This window comes from Coturnix japonica, chromosome 6 (assembly GCF_001577835.2).
Source record: "Coturnix japonica isolate 7356 chromosome 6, Coturnix japonica 2.1, whole genome shotgun sequence".
Lineage (NCBI taxonomy): Eukaryota > Metazoa > Chordata > Aves > Galliformes > Phasianidae > Coturnix > Coturnix japonica.
Genome location: NC_029521.1, coordinates 15,067,929 through 15,088,896, shown reverse-complemented (window position 1 = coordinate 15,088,896; position 20,968 = coordinate 15,067,929). Strand labels below are relative to the sequence as shown.

Genomic DNA, 20,968 nt, shown 5'->3' with positions numbered 1-20,968 from the left:
CTTGGGGAAGGGCCTCATCTCATTTAATGCTGACTATGGGAAAGAGATAAATTTTATTCACAGATGATCAGCAACAGGACCAACACAGTAGTTTACTGCTGAGGTCACCGTACAGATCACGCAACAGGAGATAAGGCCTGAACTTCCTTGCCCTTTCAGAGACCAAGCGAGGATGTAGCAATCTGGTATATGTTCTAAATGACTGAAGAACAGAGCCACGTCACTGGAGTATTGTTTTGGGTCCTGGGAGTTCAGACACAAATATTTAACCATGCCTTTCATGCTGGCTGCTCAAATGGCATTTCTGAAGTCACCTGAAAAATAATGGCAAGCTCTGTGTATTATCTTGAGTACTGCCTGCATAGCGTGTTACAAGTAGGCATGTTCTGTAAATTGTTGAATCATGAATGTATCGCTGAATCTTAATACCTCTGGTTATGACAAAGCCTTTGTCTCTGAGGCAGGAGCTGGCACTGTGACTTCCTGCAAGGGGCCAGAAAATCCTACTGAAATTGATAAGATTTTAGCAGTAGAGAAGTACTTCACAGCAGAATAGATATGATGCTTTCAACAGACTAATCTGCTAAATGAGAACGTTCAATGAAGTGATACATGTTAATGTACAGATGTAGGAGCCTGAGGGTGGGTGCACAACATCATGACAACAGTCCAGTCAGATCAGGATCCTGTCTAACACTGGCTGAAAATGAGGTTCGAAGGATAGCAGCAATGCAGCCATGGAGGAATTGCTTTTTACTTGCTCTCCTTTGTCCAGAGTTTCCTGGTCATTTTTTGAGTACTCTCAAAGGAATTTCTGCCATGACTTTGCCTGATTACTCTTGAACACATATGAACTTATCACCTGCATCCTAGCCAGCGGCATTCTGCAGCTCATGATCTGTGAAGAACTGTGTTCCTTTGTCCATATAAAATTTGCCTGTCGCTGTTGTAGCATTTTCTGACACCATGAAGGTCACAAAGAAGATGGAAGCCAGCCAGGGGGCATGCTTCTGCTAATGTGATGCTGGCTGTTGGTTGGAGGGGGAGGAGACCTTGTGCTGTTGATGGCTGTTGGCCAGCAGGCAGTTGTAATATTGTTGTATGTCAGCCAGCAAGAGAAGAGTAATAGCATTTTGCCTGTACGTACTGTTATTATTGTACTTTTGATTCCATTTTCGTCTTCTGTCTCAGTAAATAGTTGTGATCTCAACCCGCAAGTCCTGTTCCATTCTCTGTTCCCTCCCTCATCCCACCTGGGGGCAAGGAGAGAACATCTGAGTCATGCATGATGGGATAAACTACAACAGCTTGTTTACATTTTAGGATATTCTTGGGCCTCTTCTAATGTGGTCTAGTGTCCCATTTAATATCCAATTTCCTCTTCCACGTGCTTGATCTCCCAGAAAACAAGATAATGCCTTCCAGAGCAGCTGGCAAACTTGCAGATTCACCACCAGTACAGTCCCTGTCTTTTATGTGCCCCTGCGTAGGGGCTGCCCCAAAAGCAGACGGAGCAGGAGCTGCTGCAGCACACTCCTGCCACAGATCACTTTCCTCACTAAAGCACATCAAACACACAGTTGGGTATCAGCATTTGAAACGGAATCTTTTTTCAGTTTTGTTGTGTTATGTATGGAATTGTGTAAGGGTTAATCTATGTAAAATTATCCTTAGATTCTTTTAAATCCATCACATTTCTCATGCCATGATTGGCTTGGAGGGATATATTCTGAAGTTGTAAATATTTGTACCTGAGTAGTTTACTGGGCAAGATTTTGAAATCTTGATCCTGAAGATTAATTGAAAAAAACAAACTCTGAACATTGTTTGCTTCTATGTACATGAGAGGAAGAGGAGTGGGAAACTTAGCATCTCATGTAAGCTTTTCTGTTATATTAAATAACTACTGTTAATAAAATCATTCATTCTTTCATTCCCTGATCAGAAATGCCATTAGGTTTCATGGATTTTCACGTTTTCTCTGAATTCTCAATTAGTTCCTAGAAATGCCACATAGAGAAGGAGACCAGATATAGCTGCAGGGTTCTGTACTATGAGGATACCTTATCAACTCCAGGATGTGAGTAAAAGTCAATCTCTGTAATATGGCTCTTAGATCCATTGAAATCCGCTGCAGTCTCCATGGCATGACTGGTTTGTGCAGGACTGTCTTTTGTGGATAACTTGTCAACTGCTTATGGAAATGCTTTTGACCAAGTGGATAACTTAAAAGAGATCAGGGCAAATGGAGTTCTTTCTCAGAAATCTGCATGAGTGGACTGGGTACGATGTCATTATTCCATTCCAGAAATGGAGGTGAAATGAAAAACTTGTGATGATGCCCTTATCTCTTTTACGGTACCCTACACACTTCGCACTGCATGGAAGGGATGGAAGGAGGGACAATACAGCAAGAGCTGAAGCATATATTCAGCAGCTAGGCTCTAATATATCTCCGCTATGAGTTCATTTGGCAGCATTAGGCCATGATTACTACCACATGAACGATAACTGAAAGGCACACAAGCTGTACGTGTAAAAAATGAGAGTAAACACTGAGTTCACCCCAAGTTCGCTCATTCTAATCTTGAGCAGATTAATAAGTAATCTGCCACCTCAGCAGGAACAGCGAGGTGATATTGGCTGCTTTAATCCACGTGCTTTTGTTCTACAGCATATAAATAACCTCTGGTTGGCAGGTCCCAGATCAGACTCTTCTGACACTTGACATCTCTTCCTCTGCCCACCATGGAGTTCCTGGGATGGCCCACAATCCTCTTGCTGGTCTGTATCTCATGTCTTCTCATTGCTGCATGGAGAAATACATCGCGAAGAGGGAAGGAGCCTCCTGGTCCCACTCCAATCCCCATCATCGGAAATGTTTTCCAGCTGAACCCACGGGACTTGATGGAAAGCTTTCAGGAGGTAAGACTGTCTCTTCCATTTCTGCGTTGTCTCCGCTCATCTTATTCACCAGACAATGCCAATGTTGCTTGACCAGCTGTCAGACTTGAACAGAAATGCTTCTGGATATGCATTTGCTTTTGATGTATTACATTGACTCTTGCGGTAACAGTGCTGATGAAGAGACCTACACTGGCTTTATGTCTGTACTGAAATTTACAATAGATTTCTAGACAAGGTACTGATGCTATTACCAAATCCGCCACAGCCCTTTTCTGCCCATCTCCTCACTGCTCTCACCAAAGAGCCCCGCCTTGTTTTAGGGAGGACCTTGCTCTATTTTCCTGCTGCCTCTGCTCCCTGGCACGTAGGGATAATCTCCTGGGAGGGGAAGCTGTGATTACAAGGTCCAAATCAAACAAGTTTGAAGGTGAATGGTCCTGCCTGTTCCCTCCCCTGGATACTGTCACGCAACTGTCAAAAAAAAAAACAAACAAAACAATAACCTGTGTTGCAGAGCCTGGGAGAAAATAGGTGGAGTACGTCTGGCTGTGGAACCTGTTTCTGAGGTTACTGTAATGGGGTGGTGGTAGATGGATGGAAAAGGGCTGACAAATTCCTTGGTTGCCAGACCCTCTGAGCAAGGCACTTATTCACTACCTGAGGACCCTCTGAGGGCAAATGCCGACCACAGTGAGAAAGCAATCTTGTTGGGAAGCTCTACACATAATGTCCCAGTAAATACACAAGTTCTCACAGTAGTAAGAAACAGGAAGGCTATCTGTAAATACCTACAGAGGATAAAACTACCTAAATAAAAATAACCATCATATGAGGCTGCAAAATTCTATTTCCATGATTAACATCCAGATGTGTCATTCCTTGTGTTCTTCCTTCCCGCAGATCAGCAAGAAGTACGGTCCTATCTTTACAATACATTTAGGCCCCAAAAAGGCTGTGGTGCTGTATGGCTACGATATTGTGAAAGAAGCCCTAATTGATAACGGAGAAGCCTTCAGTGGAAGAGGAATACTGCCTCTGACTGACAAACTCTTCAAAGGCACAGGTACACTCCTGGTAACATTGCCATACAAAGATGATCACACCATTGCTACAGGAATCCTCTGTTAGGGCAGCGGAGGAGTGACTGATCGACTTCAAGTAGTACATTTACACATAAAAATTAGGAATAAAGTATTAAAAGCCCAACTCATTACTTGGCCCTAGCAGTAGGTTGACACCCTGGAGAACTGTTTCAGGTCCTAGGCTGGCTTTAGTGAGTTCCTTTCTATTCTCAGCTCCCTTCCCATACGGGATAAAATTTTGTTCACAAAAGGTGCCTCTCAGTTCTGACTGTTATTTTTCCATTTCTGAAAATACTGGCAAAGTCTCTACAGCTCAAGAGCCCTCAACTGTACATTCCAGAACACAACACTGACAAGCAACTATAGCCTGTTCAAGCAAGGCTCACACTCAAGATTAGGCCCTGGGCTCATTCACCACTGCAGCTCCCAGCAGAGCATTTATTCAAGTAAATGCTTGTCCCATGGTATTTTCAGTAATGATACCATGTGTGAAGGCGCATCCCTGACCATTTGGGTATTTGTCTTAGGCCAGCTGCTAGTGGCCAAGTTGACTTGAGTACCAGTGGTCCCTTTTATTGACAGCCCAGCGTCATTTATCTTATTCTGAAAATAAAGATCAGATGAATCAGTTTGTCATCTCCAGCACTGCAGGAAAGCTAGAGTTTGGGGCATAAAGCAATTGTGATAGACACCTCTTCCAGAATGGGAGTGGGGGGCAGAAAATCTACTTCCTCATGGAATTTCTGTTGTTCCTTCTTGTGACAGGCATTGTGACCAGCAATGGGGAGACATGGAGGCAGCTCCGACGATTTGCCCTCACCACACTGCGTGATTTTGGAATGGGGAAGAAGGGCATTGAGGAACGAATCCAGGAGGAAGCTCATTTTCTGGTAGAGAGGATCAGGAACACACACGGTAGGACGTTGATGTGTGTCTACTGGGAAACCTTGCATATCTGCAATCAGACAGTGAGGGTTGTGCCACTGCTTCATCAAATCTTTGACCCAGGAAGCGAGCATATGGCACCACTTTCTGCTATTTTAACCTATACGTGCATTTCTGACAGGATGTAAGCTACTCTTTCTTTTAAGAACCTCCTCTGAGGCTGGTAACACCCTGGACACTAAGCTTCCTTTCCATAGACAACCTCCATGTACAATGTTCTGCAAGGAGGAAAAAAGCAGATGGCCCCAGTAGGATGCCAAAGAACCACAGTACTCCATGAGCCACTGGAAAATTCAGCTTGGATTCACACATAAATATCCCTGGCACAACCAATCTAAGAAAACATGCTCACCTGCATTGCTATTTTCCTGACAGTAACACTGCCAAAGTACCACTGTAAGCCTCCACCTTTCAGACTGGGACTAAAACAGTTAAAACAGGGAAATCAATTATTTACAAGTGGAGAAGAACCAACTGGATAAGCAAAAGCAAAGGTTCCTTGGAGGTATCAGGGAGAAGATGATGACTAAAGTACTAAAAGCAAGTGACATTTTCTTTGTTGTCGTTGTTGCAGAGAAACCTTTCAACCCTGCTAAATTCTTAGTCCATGCTGTTTCCAACATCATCTGTTCCATTGTATTTGGAGATCGGTTCGACTATGAGGACAAGAAATTTCTGGATTTAATTGACTTGTTGAACGAAAATGAAAAGTACCAGAATAGTATACAGATACAGGTTTGTGTTGCTTCATCATTAAGAAACGTATTAGTGATTTAGGGTTTAGAATTAAAATTTATTCATGTTACTCATTTTTCATGGGGGCCATTTTTCATTTTTTTCATTTGAAGGACTTCCCATTGTATGCCCAAAGAATTATATCACTGCAAAACAAGCTCACATAAAGCCTTTTCTCAAGCACAGTGAAACCATGACTGAAAAGAGAGTTTACTTCTCCTTATACTAATAGCTAAGTGAACAATATGCAATTTCACCAGAATATGCTTTCCCTCCATTTATCATTACAGCTCTACAATTTCTTCCCCACCATCATGGATTCTCTACCGGGGCCCCATAAAACGATGATAAAAAGCTTTGAAAAAGTTGATGCCTTCATTATTGAAATCGTAAGAACACACCAGGAATCTTTCGATCCCAGCTGTCCTCGAGATTTTATTGATGCTTTTATCAACAAAATGCAACAGGTAACATAAGAGCAGAGAGATCTCCTTGGATGTTATGAAAACCACTGTCTGAATCCTTGCATCATCTCCCAGTTGTAGCAGCACACTGGGCTTTTGCACATACAGAGGGAAATCTGTTTTTCTTGACACCTTCATTCTCTCCTCTCCGTTTTCCTCTGAAAGACTTATAAGCACAGCACTAACTGTGGCATACAGCACTAACCAAAGTTAGGAAAAGCTGTTGACCAACGACACTGATATAATGCAGTACTCTTCCCATATTATCCCAAATGCCACTATAAGAACTGATTATGTTACTGTTATTCCTGATCTTCTGAGAAGGGTACGTCTAAACACCGCAACATATAAGCACAAGACCTCCTATGTAGGAAAGTTTTCATCGATTTCACTCAAAGAATTCTGCCAATTTTTCCTCCAGGAGAAAGGGAACTCGCATTTCACTGTGGAGTCCTTGACCAGAACCACCATAGATTTGTTCCTTGCGGGAAAGGAAACAACCAGCACCACACTGAGATATGCATTTCTGATTCTCCTGAAAATACCCAGAGGTTGAAGGTAAGAGGAAAGGGAATATTTCCTTGACGCCATAGCTTAAAATACATCTTCTAAGTGTACAATTTGTGTCACTACCACTGGTAGCAACAGTCCCTAATAGCAGCAGTGTCCATCAGTCTTAGCTGTACTTTCAGGAGAGAGACATCAGTACCAAGTATAGTCATAAATTCTTTGGGTGGAGGGCTGCAAAGCAAGCTTTGCTGCAACTGTGAGGAAAGGTTTGAGGAAATATCCATTCAATTCACTTATTTCCTAACAGAGAAAATTCACAAGGAGATTGACCGTGTGGTTGGCCGAGACCGAAGCCCCTGCATGTCAGACAGGAGCCAGATGCCATACACGGATGCTGTCGTCCACGAAATCCAGAGATTCATTGATTTCCTACCTCTTAATGTTCCACATGCTGTGACCAAGGACACCATGCTCAGAGACTATTTCATTCCCAAGGTCTGTTGCTGGAAACACCTATAATCTCTTGTTCTGCTGTGCTAAATTATTCATGCTTGACTCCAGTTAGAAACACACTGGGATGCAGTAAACAATCAAAATAATTTGATTTGGGAGAGGATCTGGTCTTTTTGAGGTGCCACTATGCATTAGGTTGGATGATGTTGTATGTTACAATATATTTTTATGTATCAGTCTTTTCCTACCTCTTGTCTGCAATACAAATAACTATTACTGAATGAACAGCAGCTATGGAAATTGTTAACCTCTAGAGAGCAATGGGTGCAGTAAATATCTGAAAAAAAAAACCAAAACAAAACAAACAACAACAAAAACAAACACTTGTTTCTCTAAGCCTTCTAGATGACCCCAAGACTACACTGCTGGGAATTTCAGAGTCCTGCCAGCTTGAACGTTCTAACTCTGATAATTCTGACTGACATTGGTGCATAATGGGACCGTATAACTGTTAAACCAAAGCAGCGCTCATGTATTCAGCACAGGGAACTGCTCAGTGGGGCTTTACCTTGGCATATCACCACTTCAACTTCTTTCTCTATACACTAATCCAGGACACCTTGGTATTCCCTTTGCTGTCTCCCATCCTGCAAGACTGCAAGGAATTCCCGAATCCAGAAAAATTTGACCCAGGACATTTCCTAAATGCAAACGGTACCTTCAGAAAGAGTGACTACTTCATGCCATTCTCTACAGGTACAGTCATCTTCCTGTGTCAGGTCCTAGATTATCCTCTCCTAGAAGCTTTTCAGAGATTGCAATGGCTCTGACACTACGGTCTGAACAGGGATATCTGGAGACCTGCTGGTCAATTCTGGGCAGCTCTATCCCATGTACTACAGTTTCAGTTTACCTCCTCTTCTTAACAAGTACCAGAGCTCCTCCAATCCTTTCCTCCAACAAAAGATGCACAATGTGGCACATGTCACCATGCCAACAAGCAACTAAACAGGAACAGAACAGGAAAAACTGAAGCCTTCAAATTGCATTGGCCCACCCAGTACTCTCACACTGTCCTGAATGCTAAGACCTCAGTTTAATTCAGTTCACTTCCCCAGAAGGATGCAGTGCTGCCCACCCATTCTGAGAAGCCAGAGCATCCATGGCAGAGGGGTTAAAACAAGTTGCCAGCAAAAGTACTCCACCATCACCTTCTTTTCTTCTTCTTTCCTTGCAGGAAAACGCATCTGTGCAGGAGAAGGTCTGGCCCGGATGGAGATATTCCTGTTTCTAACATCCATCCTACAGAACTTCACTCTGAAGCCTGTTGTAGATCGCAAGGACATTGACATTTCTCCCATAGTCACCACTTTTGCAAATGCGCCCCGACCTTATGAGGTGTCATTTATTCCACGTTAGCCAAGTGAAGACAGCTCTCACTTCCCAAAATAGAACAACAGTCTTCTTGAATGACTGTCATTGCCCAGCGTGACGAGGCTGAAACACGCAGATCATTTGCTAGATTCTTTATGGACAGAAAACTTCTGCTTTTCTTTGCGAACACAGAAGGACGTGCTGTAGTGGAAAATCACTTTCCACAAAGCTTAGACTGTCATACACTCTCTAAAACAGTTTCATATCTCAACTGTTTCTTTGCACTCATTTATAAAGAAATGCATTGCAGCTTTAAGACATGATCTAGAAATCCTCCAGTCTCACTAACAACATGGGAGATGGCTGGACTGAATTTACTGGACCTATCAGAATTAAAATTGCAATTACAGCGCTGCTCATTGATTAAAAAAAAAGAGAGTGAAATAATTGTGGGATCTCTGTGGTGCCTTCTGGAAGACAAAGGGCAGCTTGAATCTTCCCATTACTTCTACGAAATACGTGAAAATTGCTATAGAAATTTTATGAATTTCAGGTAAAGGGTTCCTATGAGCTGCCAAAGACAGATGTATGGATATAGGACTGGAATTTCCCAGATTGATCATGTTCCCTGCAGGATATAGCTTACTGTGACTGCAGTGACAACAGAGCTGAATCCATGCTATGTGAAATAATACAGCACTTGAAATGTCACCACAGTGGAATAAACTGTTTAGGTGAGCAGCAAAGTGTTCATTTCTTTCACTGTGTTAATAGTCTTGATACACCATGAGTTATTTGGTGGTACAAAAAGTTTAAAGCAAAAAATATCACAGGTTGGCAGAAATACAAATGAAAGGAAATGCATGAAATTATAATCTACATTATCAGTATTTATAACCTGCACTGCTACAAGTCTTAATGTAAGAAACAAACAAACAAGCCAATTTCTCCATGCAGCTCTTTCTCTGAGCCTGCTCACACTCAGTGTTGCCAAGGCTCTTGCTTATGGTGGTATTTTACACAGGATACTGCATGCTTACTGTCACATAGCAACACAAAGAGTGACTTTCAAGCTTGGTTAATTCATTCTTTGCCCTGTTGCTATTAATTCCCAGATACATCGATGATACTCGATGATCTCTAAGGTCCCTTCCAACCCGCACGAAACTATGAAACTATGAAACTATGAAACATCTTGCAGAACATAAGAATGTCTGCAAGCTTAAAAAGTTTCTAGGGCACTGTTAAAGCATCTATGGAAACGTCAGTTAGTTGGGCAAGTAGTAATGAAGAACAGAACCGTCAAGTTTCAGGCCCACTAAAGACATCCCGAATGAGGAACTCAATGAAACAATCCAGGAGAAAAAACAAAGAAACAAACAAAGCCACTTGAGCTGTTCCCCTCTAGCAGGGCAGCAGCACTTGCCTGAGACACCATTACAAATTAATATGACATAAATCGGTACATGGCAGCTGTATTCCAGCATGACTGAGACACTACAAAGTCAGGCACCTGAGCATAACAAACACAGAGACAGAAGCAAAAGACAAAACCGTAGGCTCTGTCACTATCAAAAGAGGCTTTAAGGAAAGCAAAGGCACTACAAAATCACTGCTGTAGACACTTTACAGCACCTCAGGAGATCCAAGACAAGGCAAAAGCAAAGGAGAGTCTGTGATCTAAAGGAAACACAGTTTAAGTCCTTGCAGAAAAAGATAGGAACAACTCACTTGCCTTAAAACCACCGTTTCTATCCAAGAAATGCTCTTGCATGAATTGATCTGGATCTGGATTTGTTTCACTGCAGGGAATACAGCAGCATCCTAAGTAGTAAACATTGAGAATGGGTATCCAAGTAGCTGAAGACAAAGTTGTCAAAGCCTAGCCATGAAGTCTGCATTTGACTTATCTAATTTCTTCAGATGTAACCTGTTCATTGAGGGAACCTCTGTTCCCTACTGCTATATGGCCTTCACTTCTCCATCACAGGGCATAGTCAGCTTCCTGAGAATAACAAACATAAAAGCTTCTAACACATTTCAGGCCTGGCACTACAGCTTGGAGGCTTACACCTTATGCCGTGATTGACCTATCAAATAACTTCTCATGTGACAGCTTTCTTAAATTCCCTATCATCATCTCAAAGCCCTGGATGTTGTATCCTTAATTAAGGCTCTGCGCATTAAGACAAAAATCACCGACTATCAGCAAATGGCTTTCACCAGATTTGGTATCCATTGCTTTGCTTCCTGGACATGGCACCAACATCTCGTCCTCCCATGTTAATTAAATACATACATACATCTTGTATTCACTATTAAAAAAAAAAAAAAAGAAAAGGCTGCATGCACACCTTTGAGTCAGGCTGAAGAAATTTCCATCAGAAGGCTTCTCAAGCTCTATTCTTTTGGGACCCTAATTAAACCCACTGATTTGCTGCAAATTCTGAAATAGTTCCTTCTGTGCCCCTTCCAGCAGTCAAACTTCAAGGCCTGAACACATTCACTTATAGAAAATGTGCAACTCATTTTACAGAGGAGATACAGTCCAAGACATCTTTGGTTGTAGCACAGGGGACATTCAGAGGCACAAACGAGAACAATCGCTGAACCTCTTGTCTGACAGAATTCGTGTCATGCACTTGGTTTCAATCAGCTGAACACAGCCTTTATGAGATTTTATATTGTCAATTGGTGAATTTATCCATCATCATTTCTATTTGAAGTATGCACTGTTTTCACAGCATATACACTTGCTGACTTACTGTCCCAATTCCGGACTTTTACTGCCTGGCTTGGAGAAGGGCTGCTCCTGATTTAGTGCAGACTATTAATTTAAGGTTAAGCTCTATTCAAAGATGATCAGTAACAGGATTAACACAGTGGTTTACTGCTGGAATCATTATACAAGCCACACCAAGCCTGATACTACATTAACTTCCTTGCACTTCCAAAGATCAAGCCAGGGTGTAACAGCGTGCTACACATTCCAAATGACCGAAGAGCAGAATCACGTCACTGGCTTGGTCCTGAGTCAACTGAGTTGTGTTTTGGGTCCTGTGAGTTCAGACGCAAATATTTAACCAAACCTTTTGTGCTGGCTGCTCAAATGGCATTTCTGAAGTCACCTTAAAAATAATGACAAGGTCTCTATCTTATTTTGAGTTCTCCCTGCATAGCATGTTACAAGTATGCACGACTTGTAAACTGTTGAGTGCTGAAATTTTCGAGGAATCTTAATACATCTGTTCGTGGCAAAGCCTTTGTCTTGTAAGGCAAACACTGACACTGTGTGATTTTGAGAGAGGCCTTGTGCTGCTGACAGCTGTTGGCTGGCAGGCAGTTGTACTATTACAGTCAGTCAGCAAGAGGAGAGTAATTGCATTGCACCTGTACGTACTGTTATTATTGAACTTTTGTTTCCATTTTCCTCTTCTGTCTCAGTAAAGAGTATCCATCCCAACCCACAAGTCCTACTTTGTTTTCAGTTCCCTCCCTTATCCCACCTGGAGGGACGGAGTGAACATCGGCGTGGCATTCAGCTGCCTGATGGTCATTTTTGTTTTTTGATACGCTTGGGCCCCTTACGTGGTATAGTGGCCCATTTAATATCAAGTTTCCTCATCTACATGCTTGAACTGCCAGAAAACAAAGGAATGCCTTCCAGAGATGCCAGCAAGCTTGCAGATTTACCTCCAGTATGGTCCCTTTCTTTTGTGTGTCCCTTCATAGGGGCTGCCTCAAGAGTAGTCAGAGCAAGAGCTGCCGCTGCTGCACACTCATGATGCACAATTCTTTCCTCATCAAAGGACATTGAACACACAGTTGTGTCTCAGTATTTGAATCCCAAAAACTGAATCTAGTATCATCTTTACTTACTATGTACATGTGAGGAAGAGTAGTCGCAAGTGTAATAGATCGCCTATGCTTTCCTGTTCTATTAAATAATTGCCATTAATAAAACCATTCATTCTGTCACTTCTCAAACAGATCATGGATCTTCACATCTTGTCTGGATATTCATAAAGATTCTTGAAACATCACACACTGAAAGAGATCACAGGCTGCCACAGGGCTCTGAGTTTGGTGGATAACTTTTCAAATCCTCCAGCAAATTCTATGGACACTGTGGACTGCATAAAAGAGATTGGAAATATGCAGTTTTTTCCCTGGAAATCTACACACTTGTCCTCAGAACAAAGTCATTATTCCATTTGAGAGGTGAAGATGAAATACCTAAGAAAAACTTGCAAGGATTCCCTTACTTCATTTACAGCTCACTCCACTTCACACGCCTGTTGGAGAGGCTGGCAGAAGTCACCCTACAAATAAAGACAAGAGCTGAAACATACATTCAGCAGTGAGGGTCTATTATTTCTGCATATTGAGATCACTTGGGAGCATTAGATCATTATTAGTAACAAAGGCACGCAAGTTTTATGTGTAAAAGTCAGAGTAAACAGTGAGTTCACCCCAAGTTCGCTCATTCTAATCTTGAACAGATTAATAAGTAATCTGCTGCCTCATCAGAAACAGCAAGGTGATATTGGCTGCTTTAATCCACGTGCTTTTGTTCTACAACTTATAAATAACCTCCGGTTGGCAGGTCCCAGATCAGACTCTTCTAACACTTGACATCTCTTCCTCTGCCCACCATGGAGTTCCTGGGATGGCCCACAATCCTCTTGCTGGTCTGTATCTCATGTCTTCTCATTGCTGCATGGAGAAATACATCACAAAGAGGGAAGGAGCCTCCTGGTCCCACTCCAATCCCTATCATCGGAAATGCTTTTCAGCTGAACCCACGGGACTTGATGGAAAGCTTTAAGGAGGTAAGACTATCTCTTCCATTTCTGTGTTGTCTCCGCTCATCTTATTCACCAGACAATGCCAATGTTGTTTGACTAGCTGTCAGATTTGAACAGAAATGCTTCTGGATATGCATTTGCTTTTGATGTATTACGCTGACTCTTGCGGTAACAGTGCTGATGACGAGACCTGCACTGGCCTTATGTCCATACTGCAATTTACAATCAATTTCCAGACAAGGTATTGATGCTTTTACCAAATCCACCACAACACTTTTCTGCTCGTTTCCTTGCTGCTCTTAGAAAATAGCCCAGCCCTGTTTTAGGGAGGACCTTGCTCTACCTTAGTTCACGTGGAAGGCTAAGAGGCGTGTACCTGGCACAGTTAACCCTTTTAGATTAATTATGCTTGAGTCAATGTGTATCTCTGCTCTCATCTCTCACACTGCTAGCAATGACTAAAGCGAGGGTCTGCTGAAAGAAAGCATGCACTAGACTTCTGCAGCATGACTGTGTGCCTCCCACCAGGATGCAGTTACACCGCTCTAGGGACTGGTGCAAAAGGGAAGAGACCTTTTGTCTGTCACTGTGGTGCACAATCTGCAAATACTACCTGAGGAAAAGCAAAAACAACATTCAAATGAAGCTGCAAATTTCTTATTCCACGATTGACATTCAGTTGTGCTGTTCCTTGTGTTCTTCCTCCCTGCAGATCAGCAAGAAGTACGGTCCTATCTTCACAATACATTTAGGCCCCAAAAAGGCTGTGGTGCTGTATGGCTACGATATTGTGAAAGAAGCTCTAATTGATAACGGAGAAGCCTTCAGTGGAAGAGGAAATCTGCCTCTTTTTGAGAAAGTCTTCAAAGGCACAGGTACACTTCTGGTAACATTGCCATACAAAGATGATCGTGTCATTGCTACAGGAGCCCACCCATGAGGGCAGTGGAGGAGTAACTGGTGGACTTCAAGTAGTACATTTATGCATAATAATTAGGAATAAAGTATTAAAAGCCCAACTCATTAATTGGCCCTAGCAGTAGGTTGATGCCCTGGAGAACTGTTTAAGGTCCTTGGCTGGGTTGAGAGAGTTTCTATTTCCAGCATCCTTCAAATCTGGGATAAAATTTTGTTTACAAAAGGTGCCTCTTGGTTCTGACTGTTATTCTGCCATTTCTGAAAATATTGGCAAAGTCTCTGCAGCTCAGGAGCCATCCAATGGAAATTCCAGTACACAACACTGACAAGCAAAACCAGGCAGTTATAGTAAGGGTCATACTCAATATTAGGATCTGGACTCATTCACCACAACAGTTCTCAGTAGACAGTTTATCCAGGCAAATGGTTATCTCATGGTAGTAACATTTCTCCTCAACATATTCAGTGATGATACAATATGTGAAGGTGCATCCCTGACCATTTGGGCATTTGGCTATAAGCAGGCTGCTAAGACAAGTTGACTTCAGTACCAGAGGCCCCTTTTTATTGACAGCCCAATGTCATTTATCTTATTCTGGAAATAAACAGTGGTGCCTTGATCAGATTGATCAATTTGTCACCTCCAGAAACACATGAAAGTTAGGGTTTGTAGTATATAAGAATTGTGGTAAATACCTCTTTGGGGTGCTTGCAGGGAGTGAATAATCTGTTTCACCACTGAGACTATTGTTCCTTCTTGTGACAGGCATTGTGACCAGCAATGGGGAGACATGGAGGCAGCTCCGACGATTTGCCCTCACCACACTGCGTGATTATGGAATGGGGAAGAAGGGCATTGAGGAACGAATCCAGGAGGAAGCTCATTTTCTGGTAGAGAGGATCAGGAACACACACGGTAGGACACAGACTTGTCTACTGGGAAACCCTGCATATCTGCAATCAGACAGTGAGGGTTGTGCCACTGCTTCATCAAATCTTTGACCCAGGAAGTGAGCATATGGCTCCACTTTCTGCTATTTTAACCTATACATGCATTTCTGACAGGATGTAAGCTACTCTTTCTTTTAAGAACCTCCTCTGAGGCTGGTAACACCCTGGACACTAAGCTTCCTTTCCATAGACAGCCTCCATGTACAATGTTCTGCAAGGAGGAAAAAAGCAGATGGACCCAGTAGGATGCCAAAGAACCACAGTACTCCATGAGCCAATAGAAAACTCAGTCTCGATACACACAAAAATATTCGTGCTACCAATCTGAGAGAACATGCTGACCTGCATTGCTTTTTTCCTGTCAATAACACTGCATGGCCAATGCACCACTGTAAGCCTCCACTTCTGGGACAGGGACTTAAACTATTCAAACACACACACAAAAATATAATCAATTATTTACAAGTAGAGATGAACCAACTGGATAAGCCTCTCACTGCCTTCTTAAAGGCACTGCACAACACTGGGCATCAAGTGGATATGAAACTTCCCTGTATCAGAGGAGGAGCTGATGACTGAAATACTGAAAGCCAGTGACTTTTTCTTATGTTGCAGAGAAACCTTTCAATCCTGTTACATTTTTAATGCATGGTGTTTCCAACATCATCTGTTCCGTTGTATTTGGGGATCGGTTTGAGTATGAGGACAAGAAATTTCTGGATTTAATTGAGATGCTGGAAGAAAATGAAAAGCACCAGAACAGTATACAAACACAGGTTTGTATGGTTTCATTGCATTAATACATGTATTAATGATTGTGGTTTTAAAAAGAATTTTATTCATGCTATTCATTTTTCATTGGTATGAATTTCTCTAAACATGGAAAATAATTTTGAAGGCAAGGAAGTCAGGGATGAGGCCAATTCCTATTGTGCTTTACTTATTTTTTAGGAAAAAAAAAAAAAACAAAAAACTTTCTGTACTTCAGACTGAATTTCTAAGGAACGATAAAACCGCAAAAAGTACCTTAAATTATATATTTCCTTGAGTACAGTGAAGCCGTGATGTATAAGGCATTAACATACTGTTGAATAATATAGACCAACATTTACAAAACAACTTAGTCTTTCTCACAGTAAGAATTAGGGGATCAATGTACTGTAAGCACTTTAACCAAAATATGCCTTCCTACCCTTTATTATCACAGCTCTACAATTTCTTCCCAACCATCCTGGATTATTTGCCTGGGCCCCATATAAAGCTAATAAAAAGTGTTGATAAAGTTGATGCCTTCATTTCTGAAATCATAAGAGCACACCAAGAATCTTTCGATCCCAGCTGTCCTCGAGATTTTATTGATGCTTTTATCAACAAAATGCAACAGGTAACATAAGACCAGTGAAAGCTCCTTGGATGTTACAAAAACCACTGTCTGAATCCTTGCATCATCTCCCAGCTGTAGCAGCACACTGGGCTTTTGCACACACAGAGGGAAATCTGTTTTTCTTGACACCTTCATTTCCTCCATTTTCCTCTGAAAGACTTATAAGCACAGCACTAACTGTGGCATACAGCACTAACCAAAGTTAGGAAAAGCTGTTGACCAACCTCACTGATGTAATTCAATACTCTTCCCATATTATCCCAAATGCCACTATAAGAACTGATTATGTTACTGTTATTCCTGATCTTCTGAGAAGGGTACGTCTAAACACACACGACATATAAGCACAAGACCTCCTACGTAGAAAAGTTTCTCATCGATTTCACTCAAAGAATTCTGCCAATTTTTCCTCCAGGAGAAAGGGAACTCGCATTTCACTGTGGAGTCCTTGACCAGAACCACCATAGATTTGTTCCTTGCGGGAACAGGAACAACCAGCACCACACTGAGATATGCATTTCTGATTCTCCTGAAACACCCAGAGGTTGAGGGTAAGAGGAAACAGAATATTTCCTTGAAGCCATAGCTTATAATATATCTTCTAAGTGGACAGTTTGTGTCACTACCACTGGTGGCATCAGTCCCTAAAGCTAAGACTGATGGACATCACTGCTATTACTTCCAGAAGAGAGCCATCAGTACCAAATATGATCATATATTCTTGGGGTGGGAGGGGGAAAAGCAAGCTTTGTTGCAAATGTGAGGAAAGGTTTGGGGAAACATTCATTGAATTCACTTATTCCCTAACAGAGAAAATTCACAAGGAAATTGACCGTGTGGTTGGCCGAGACCGAAGCCCCTGCATGGCAGACAGGAGCCAGATGCCATACACAGATGCTGTCATCCATGAAATCCAGAGATTCATTGATTTCATTCCAGTTAACCTACCACGTGCTGTGACCAAGGACACCATCCTCAGAGGATATTTTATCCCCAAGGTCTGTTACTGGGAGACATATAATATCTTGAAAGCAATGATGTGATAAACGAATCATATTTTACCTAAGTTTCAAACACACTGGAATCAATATAGAATCAGAATAATTTGGATTGGGAGCGGATTCTATAAATTCTTCACAGAATGGCTCAGGTTGGAATGGACCTCAAGGATCACATACCTCCAACCACCACAGGCCGGGCCACCAACCTCCACATTTAATACTGATTCTTACATCTTACATGTATTTGAAAAAAGCTTCTCCATTCTCTGTATGAAGAGGGAGATCAAGCTCCAAATTTTTTTCCACACAAATGTAAACAATCAATACAAATGATTATTACTGAATGAAATGCAACTATGTGAAAAAAGCAGCTACTTGCACCTAGATAGGAACAGGTGCTTTTGGTCTCCGAAAAAAAACCCTGTTCTCTAAGCCATCTAGATCTCCCCCAGAACTGCCCAGCCCACCATTTCTGCAGTCCTACCAGCTTTTCTTGTGACATTCTAACAATAGTAATTATGACTGAAAGCGGTGCATAATGGGATCACATAGCAGTTTCACCAAGGCAGCACTCATGTACTCACCTCTGGGAACTGCTCAATGGGGCTTTACTTTGGCATATCACCACTTCAACTTCTTTCTCTCTACACTAATCCAGGACACCATGGTATTCCCTTTGCTGTCTCCCATCCTACAAGACCACAAGGAATTCCCAAATCCAGAAAAATTTGACCCAGGACATTTCCTAAATGCAAACGGTACCTTCAGAAAGAGCAACTACTTCCTGCCATTCTCTACAGGTAAAGTCATCTTTCTGTGTCAGAAAGAGATAGTCTAGGAGACTATCCTCTCTTAGAAGCTCTTCTGAGATTTCAGTGGTTCTGCCACCATGGTCTGAACAGGGATAACTGGAGATCTACTGGTCACTTCAGGGCAGCTCTATCCCATGTACAACAAGTACCAGAGCTCCTCCAATCCTTTCCTCCAACAAAAGATTCATGAAGTGACTTGTAGCCATGTCACTTCTCTCTACAGACTAGCCATAAACCAACAATAAAACAGGAAAAAGCTAAAGCCTTCAAATTGCACTGGCCCACCCAGTACTCTCACACTGTCCTGAACGCTAAGACCTCAGTTTAATTCAGTTCACTTCCCCAGAAGGATGCAGTGCTGCCCACCCATTCTGAGAAGCCAGAGCTTCCATGGCAGAGAACTTAAAACAAGTTGCCAGTAAAAGTACTCCACCCATCACCTCCTTTTCTTCTTCTTTCCTTGCAGGAAAACGCATCTGTGCAGGAGAAGGTCTGGCCCGGATGGAGATATTCCTGTTTTTAACAACCATCCTGCAGAACTTCACTCTGAAGCCTGTTGTAGATCGCAAGGACATTGACATTTCTCCCATAGTCACCTCTGTATCAAATATACCCCCACCTTATGAGGTGTCATTTATTCCACGTTAGCCAAGCAAAGAAAGCTGACACCTCCCAAATTCACGAGAGCTTTTCTTGAATGACTGTCATTGCCCAGCATGACAAGACTGAAACGCTCAGATCATTTGATAGATTCTTATGGACAGAAAAGATAAGCCTTTAAAGAAAAGTAATTGTATGCTGCTCTTATAATCAACACAGCTAGCTCTAAACAGAAACCGAATGGGCGACTTCACAAGGACAGTTCCTTAGGGAGAAAGAGAGAACCAAGGAACCATCTCATTCTGTCATAACATGACCATCTACTATATTCTTGTCCCAGCACATATCATTGCCCATCATGTGGAATGAGTTAATCTAATGGCTGGCAAAATGGGTCCTCTCTTCTGTAATTACAGTGAAGGTCTGTGAAAATAAAATTTTCACTGCAAGTTTAAGAAGAAATGCACCAAATAGTTTTTCCTGACATTCCTAAAACACACATTCCAGGGGAAAACTTTTCTCCACAAAGCTTAGACTCCCAAATGCTGTCCAAGATGAAGAATGTCCAGAAATGAGGAAGAAGACTGGTCTGACCTTATTAGTCCTACCAGGACAAGAACTGTGATCACAGCACTTCTCATTGCAACAAAAGAAAAGGAAATAATACTGGGATCTCCATGATGCTATTTACAAGCTGAACTGCAGCTTGCTTCTTCCCATTCTGTTTACAAATGTACGTAAAGAACACTAAATAATTTTTAAAGCATCAGTTTAAAGGTGTGCATGAACTGACAAAGATAGATTTAAGGATGCTGGACCAGCATTTCCCAAACTGATCAACAATCATCAACACATACACAATAAGCAGAGCAGCATGGTTAGGCTGGCATTTTACAGGTCATACAACCAGAAGGACTGCTACAGTGGAAACAGACAATAAAAAAGAAAACAAAACTTGAAAATGCTCACCCACATCCCAGGCTCACAGAAGAACTCCAAAGGGAACCATCTCCAGAAAGAAAACTGTTCTTAGAGTCAGTCAGCCCTTAAATAGGGTCTAGGAGAGGTGCAGCTAGGTTCCCCCCACTGCCTTCACCTGTGCTCCCACAGCTGACTCAGTGCTTGCCTCAGGTGATCAGTGTGATCAGTCAGAGGTTCAGGCCATGACTCAACAGTTCCCATACAGCAGCATATTCTATAATAATCTATATTACTATCTATAATAATCTATATTACTGTGATTGCAGTGAAAACAGAGCTGAATCTATGCCATGCAGAATAATATAGCATTTGTAATATCACCACAATGGCATGTTAAAGCTTTATAACCAATCAAACCACACAGGATTTAAGGATTGTACAGACACAGTTTCTCAGCTTCATGGTTTCTCATCCATACAATACAGAAAAAATAAAATAAAATGAAGGTATGTGAGAACCTGACAGGATTATAGTCCTGTTGTTTCAGGCTAAACTTTGACTAAGGATAATGCCATAAGGAAAGGCACAAATGGGTCTGGAAGAGAGAGGTGGCATAACAACATTTCAAACAAGGAAGTGGATGCTTCTACCTTATTCTGTGACTGACCTATCAGATAACTTTGTATGAGACAACTTTCTTAAATTCCCTATTTGTGTCATCCCAAAGCCCAGGTTACTATAACCTTAATAAATGCTCTGTGTATCAGGACCAAAATCACTATCAGCAACTGGATTTTAACCAGATTTTGTATCCATTGCTTTGTTTCCTGGATGTGACACCAACATCTCCGCGTACCATGTTAATTAAGCACATACATTCATATTGATCTTCATTGCTTTACCTCCTGACAGAATCAGTGTCGTGTACTTGGTTTCAATCAGCTGAACACAGCCTCTATGAGATATTACACTGTCAGTTGGTGAACTGGTCCATGATAACTTCTCATAAGGTAGGCACTGTTTGCAAACCATGTACACTATGTCAAATGCTGATTCCAGACTTTTGCTGCCTGCCTTGGGAAAGAACCTCATCTCATTTAATG

General features: G+C 41.9%; 2 protein-coding genes across 2 annotated transcripts; both read left to right on the top strand.

Moving 5' to 3' along the window:
• The first annotated feature begins 2,687 nt into the window (after positions 1 to 2,687).
• Positions 2,688 to 9,216, top strand: LOC107315857 (cytochrome P450 2H1). The gene is made up of 10 exons (XM_032445246.1): positions 2,688 to 2,925; positions 3,808 to 3,970; positions 4,755 to 4,904; positions 5,509 to 5,669; positions 5,960 to 6,136; positions 6,555 to 6,684; positions 6,808 to 6,815; positions 6,953 to 7,138; positions 7,711 to 7,852; positions 8,334 to 9,216. Exons 1-10 carry the CDS (start codon positions 2,749 to 2,751, stop codon positions 8,513 to 8,515), a joined length of 1,476 nt encoding a protein of 491 aa, XP_032301137.1. The 5' UTR covers positions 2,688 to 2,748; the 3' UTR covers positions 8,516 to 9,216.
• A 3,856-nt stretch (positions 9,217 to 13,072) lies between these two features.
• Positions 13,073 to 19,410, top strand: LOC107315856 (cytochrome P450 2H2). The gene is made up of 9 exons (XM_015866730.2): positions 13,073 to 13,302; positions 13,991 to 14,153; positions 14,963 to 15,112; positions 15,763 to 15,923; positions 16,355 to 16,531; positions 16,947 to 17,082; positions 17,342 to 17,529; positions 18,191 to 18,332; positions 18,811 to 19,410. Exons 1-9 carry the CDS (start codon positions 13,126 to 13,128, stop codon positions 18,990 to 18,992), a joined length of 1,476 nt encoding a protein of 491 aa, XP_015722216.1. The 5' UTR covers positions 13,073 to 13,125; the 3' UTR covers positions 18,993 to 19,410.
• Positions 19,411 to 20,968: the final 1,558 nt, after the last annotated feature.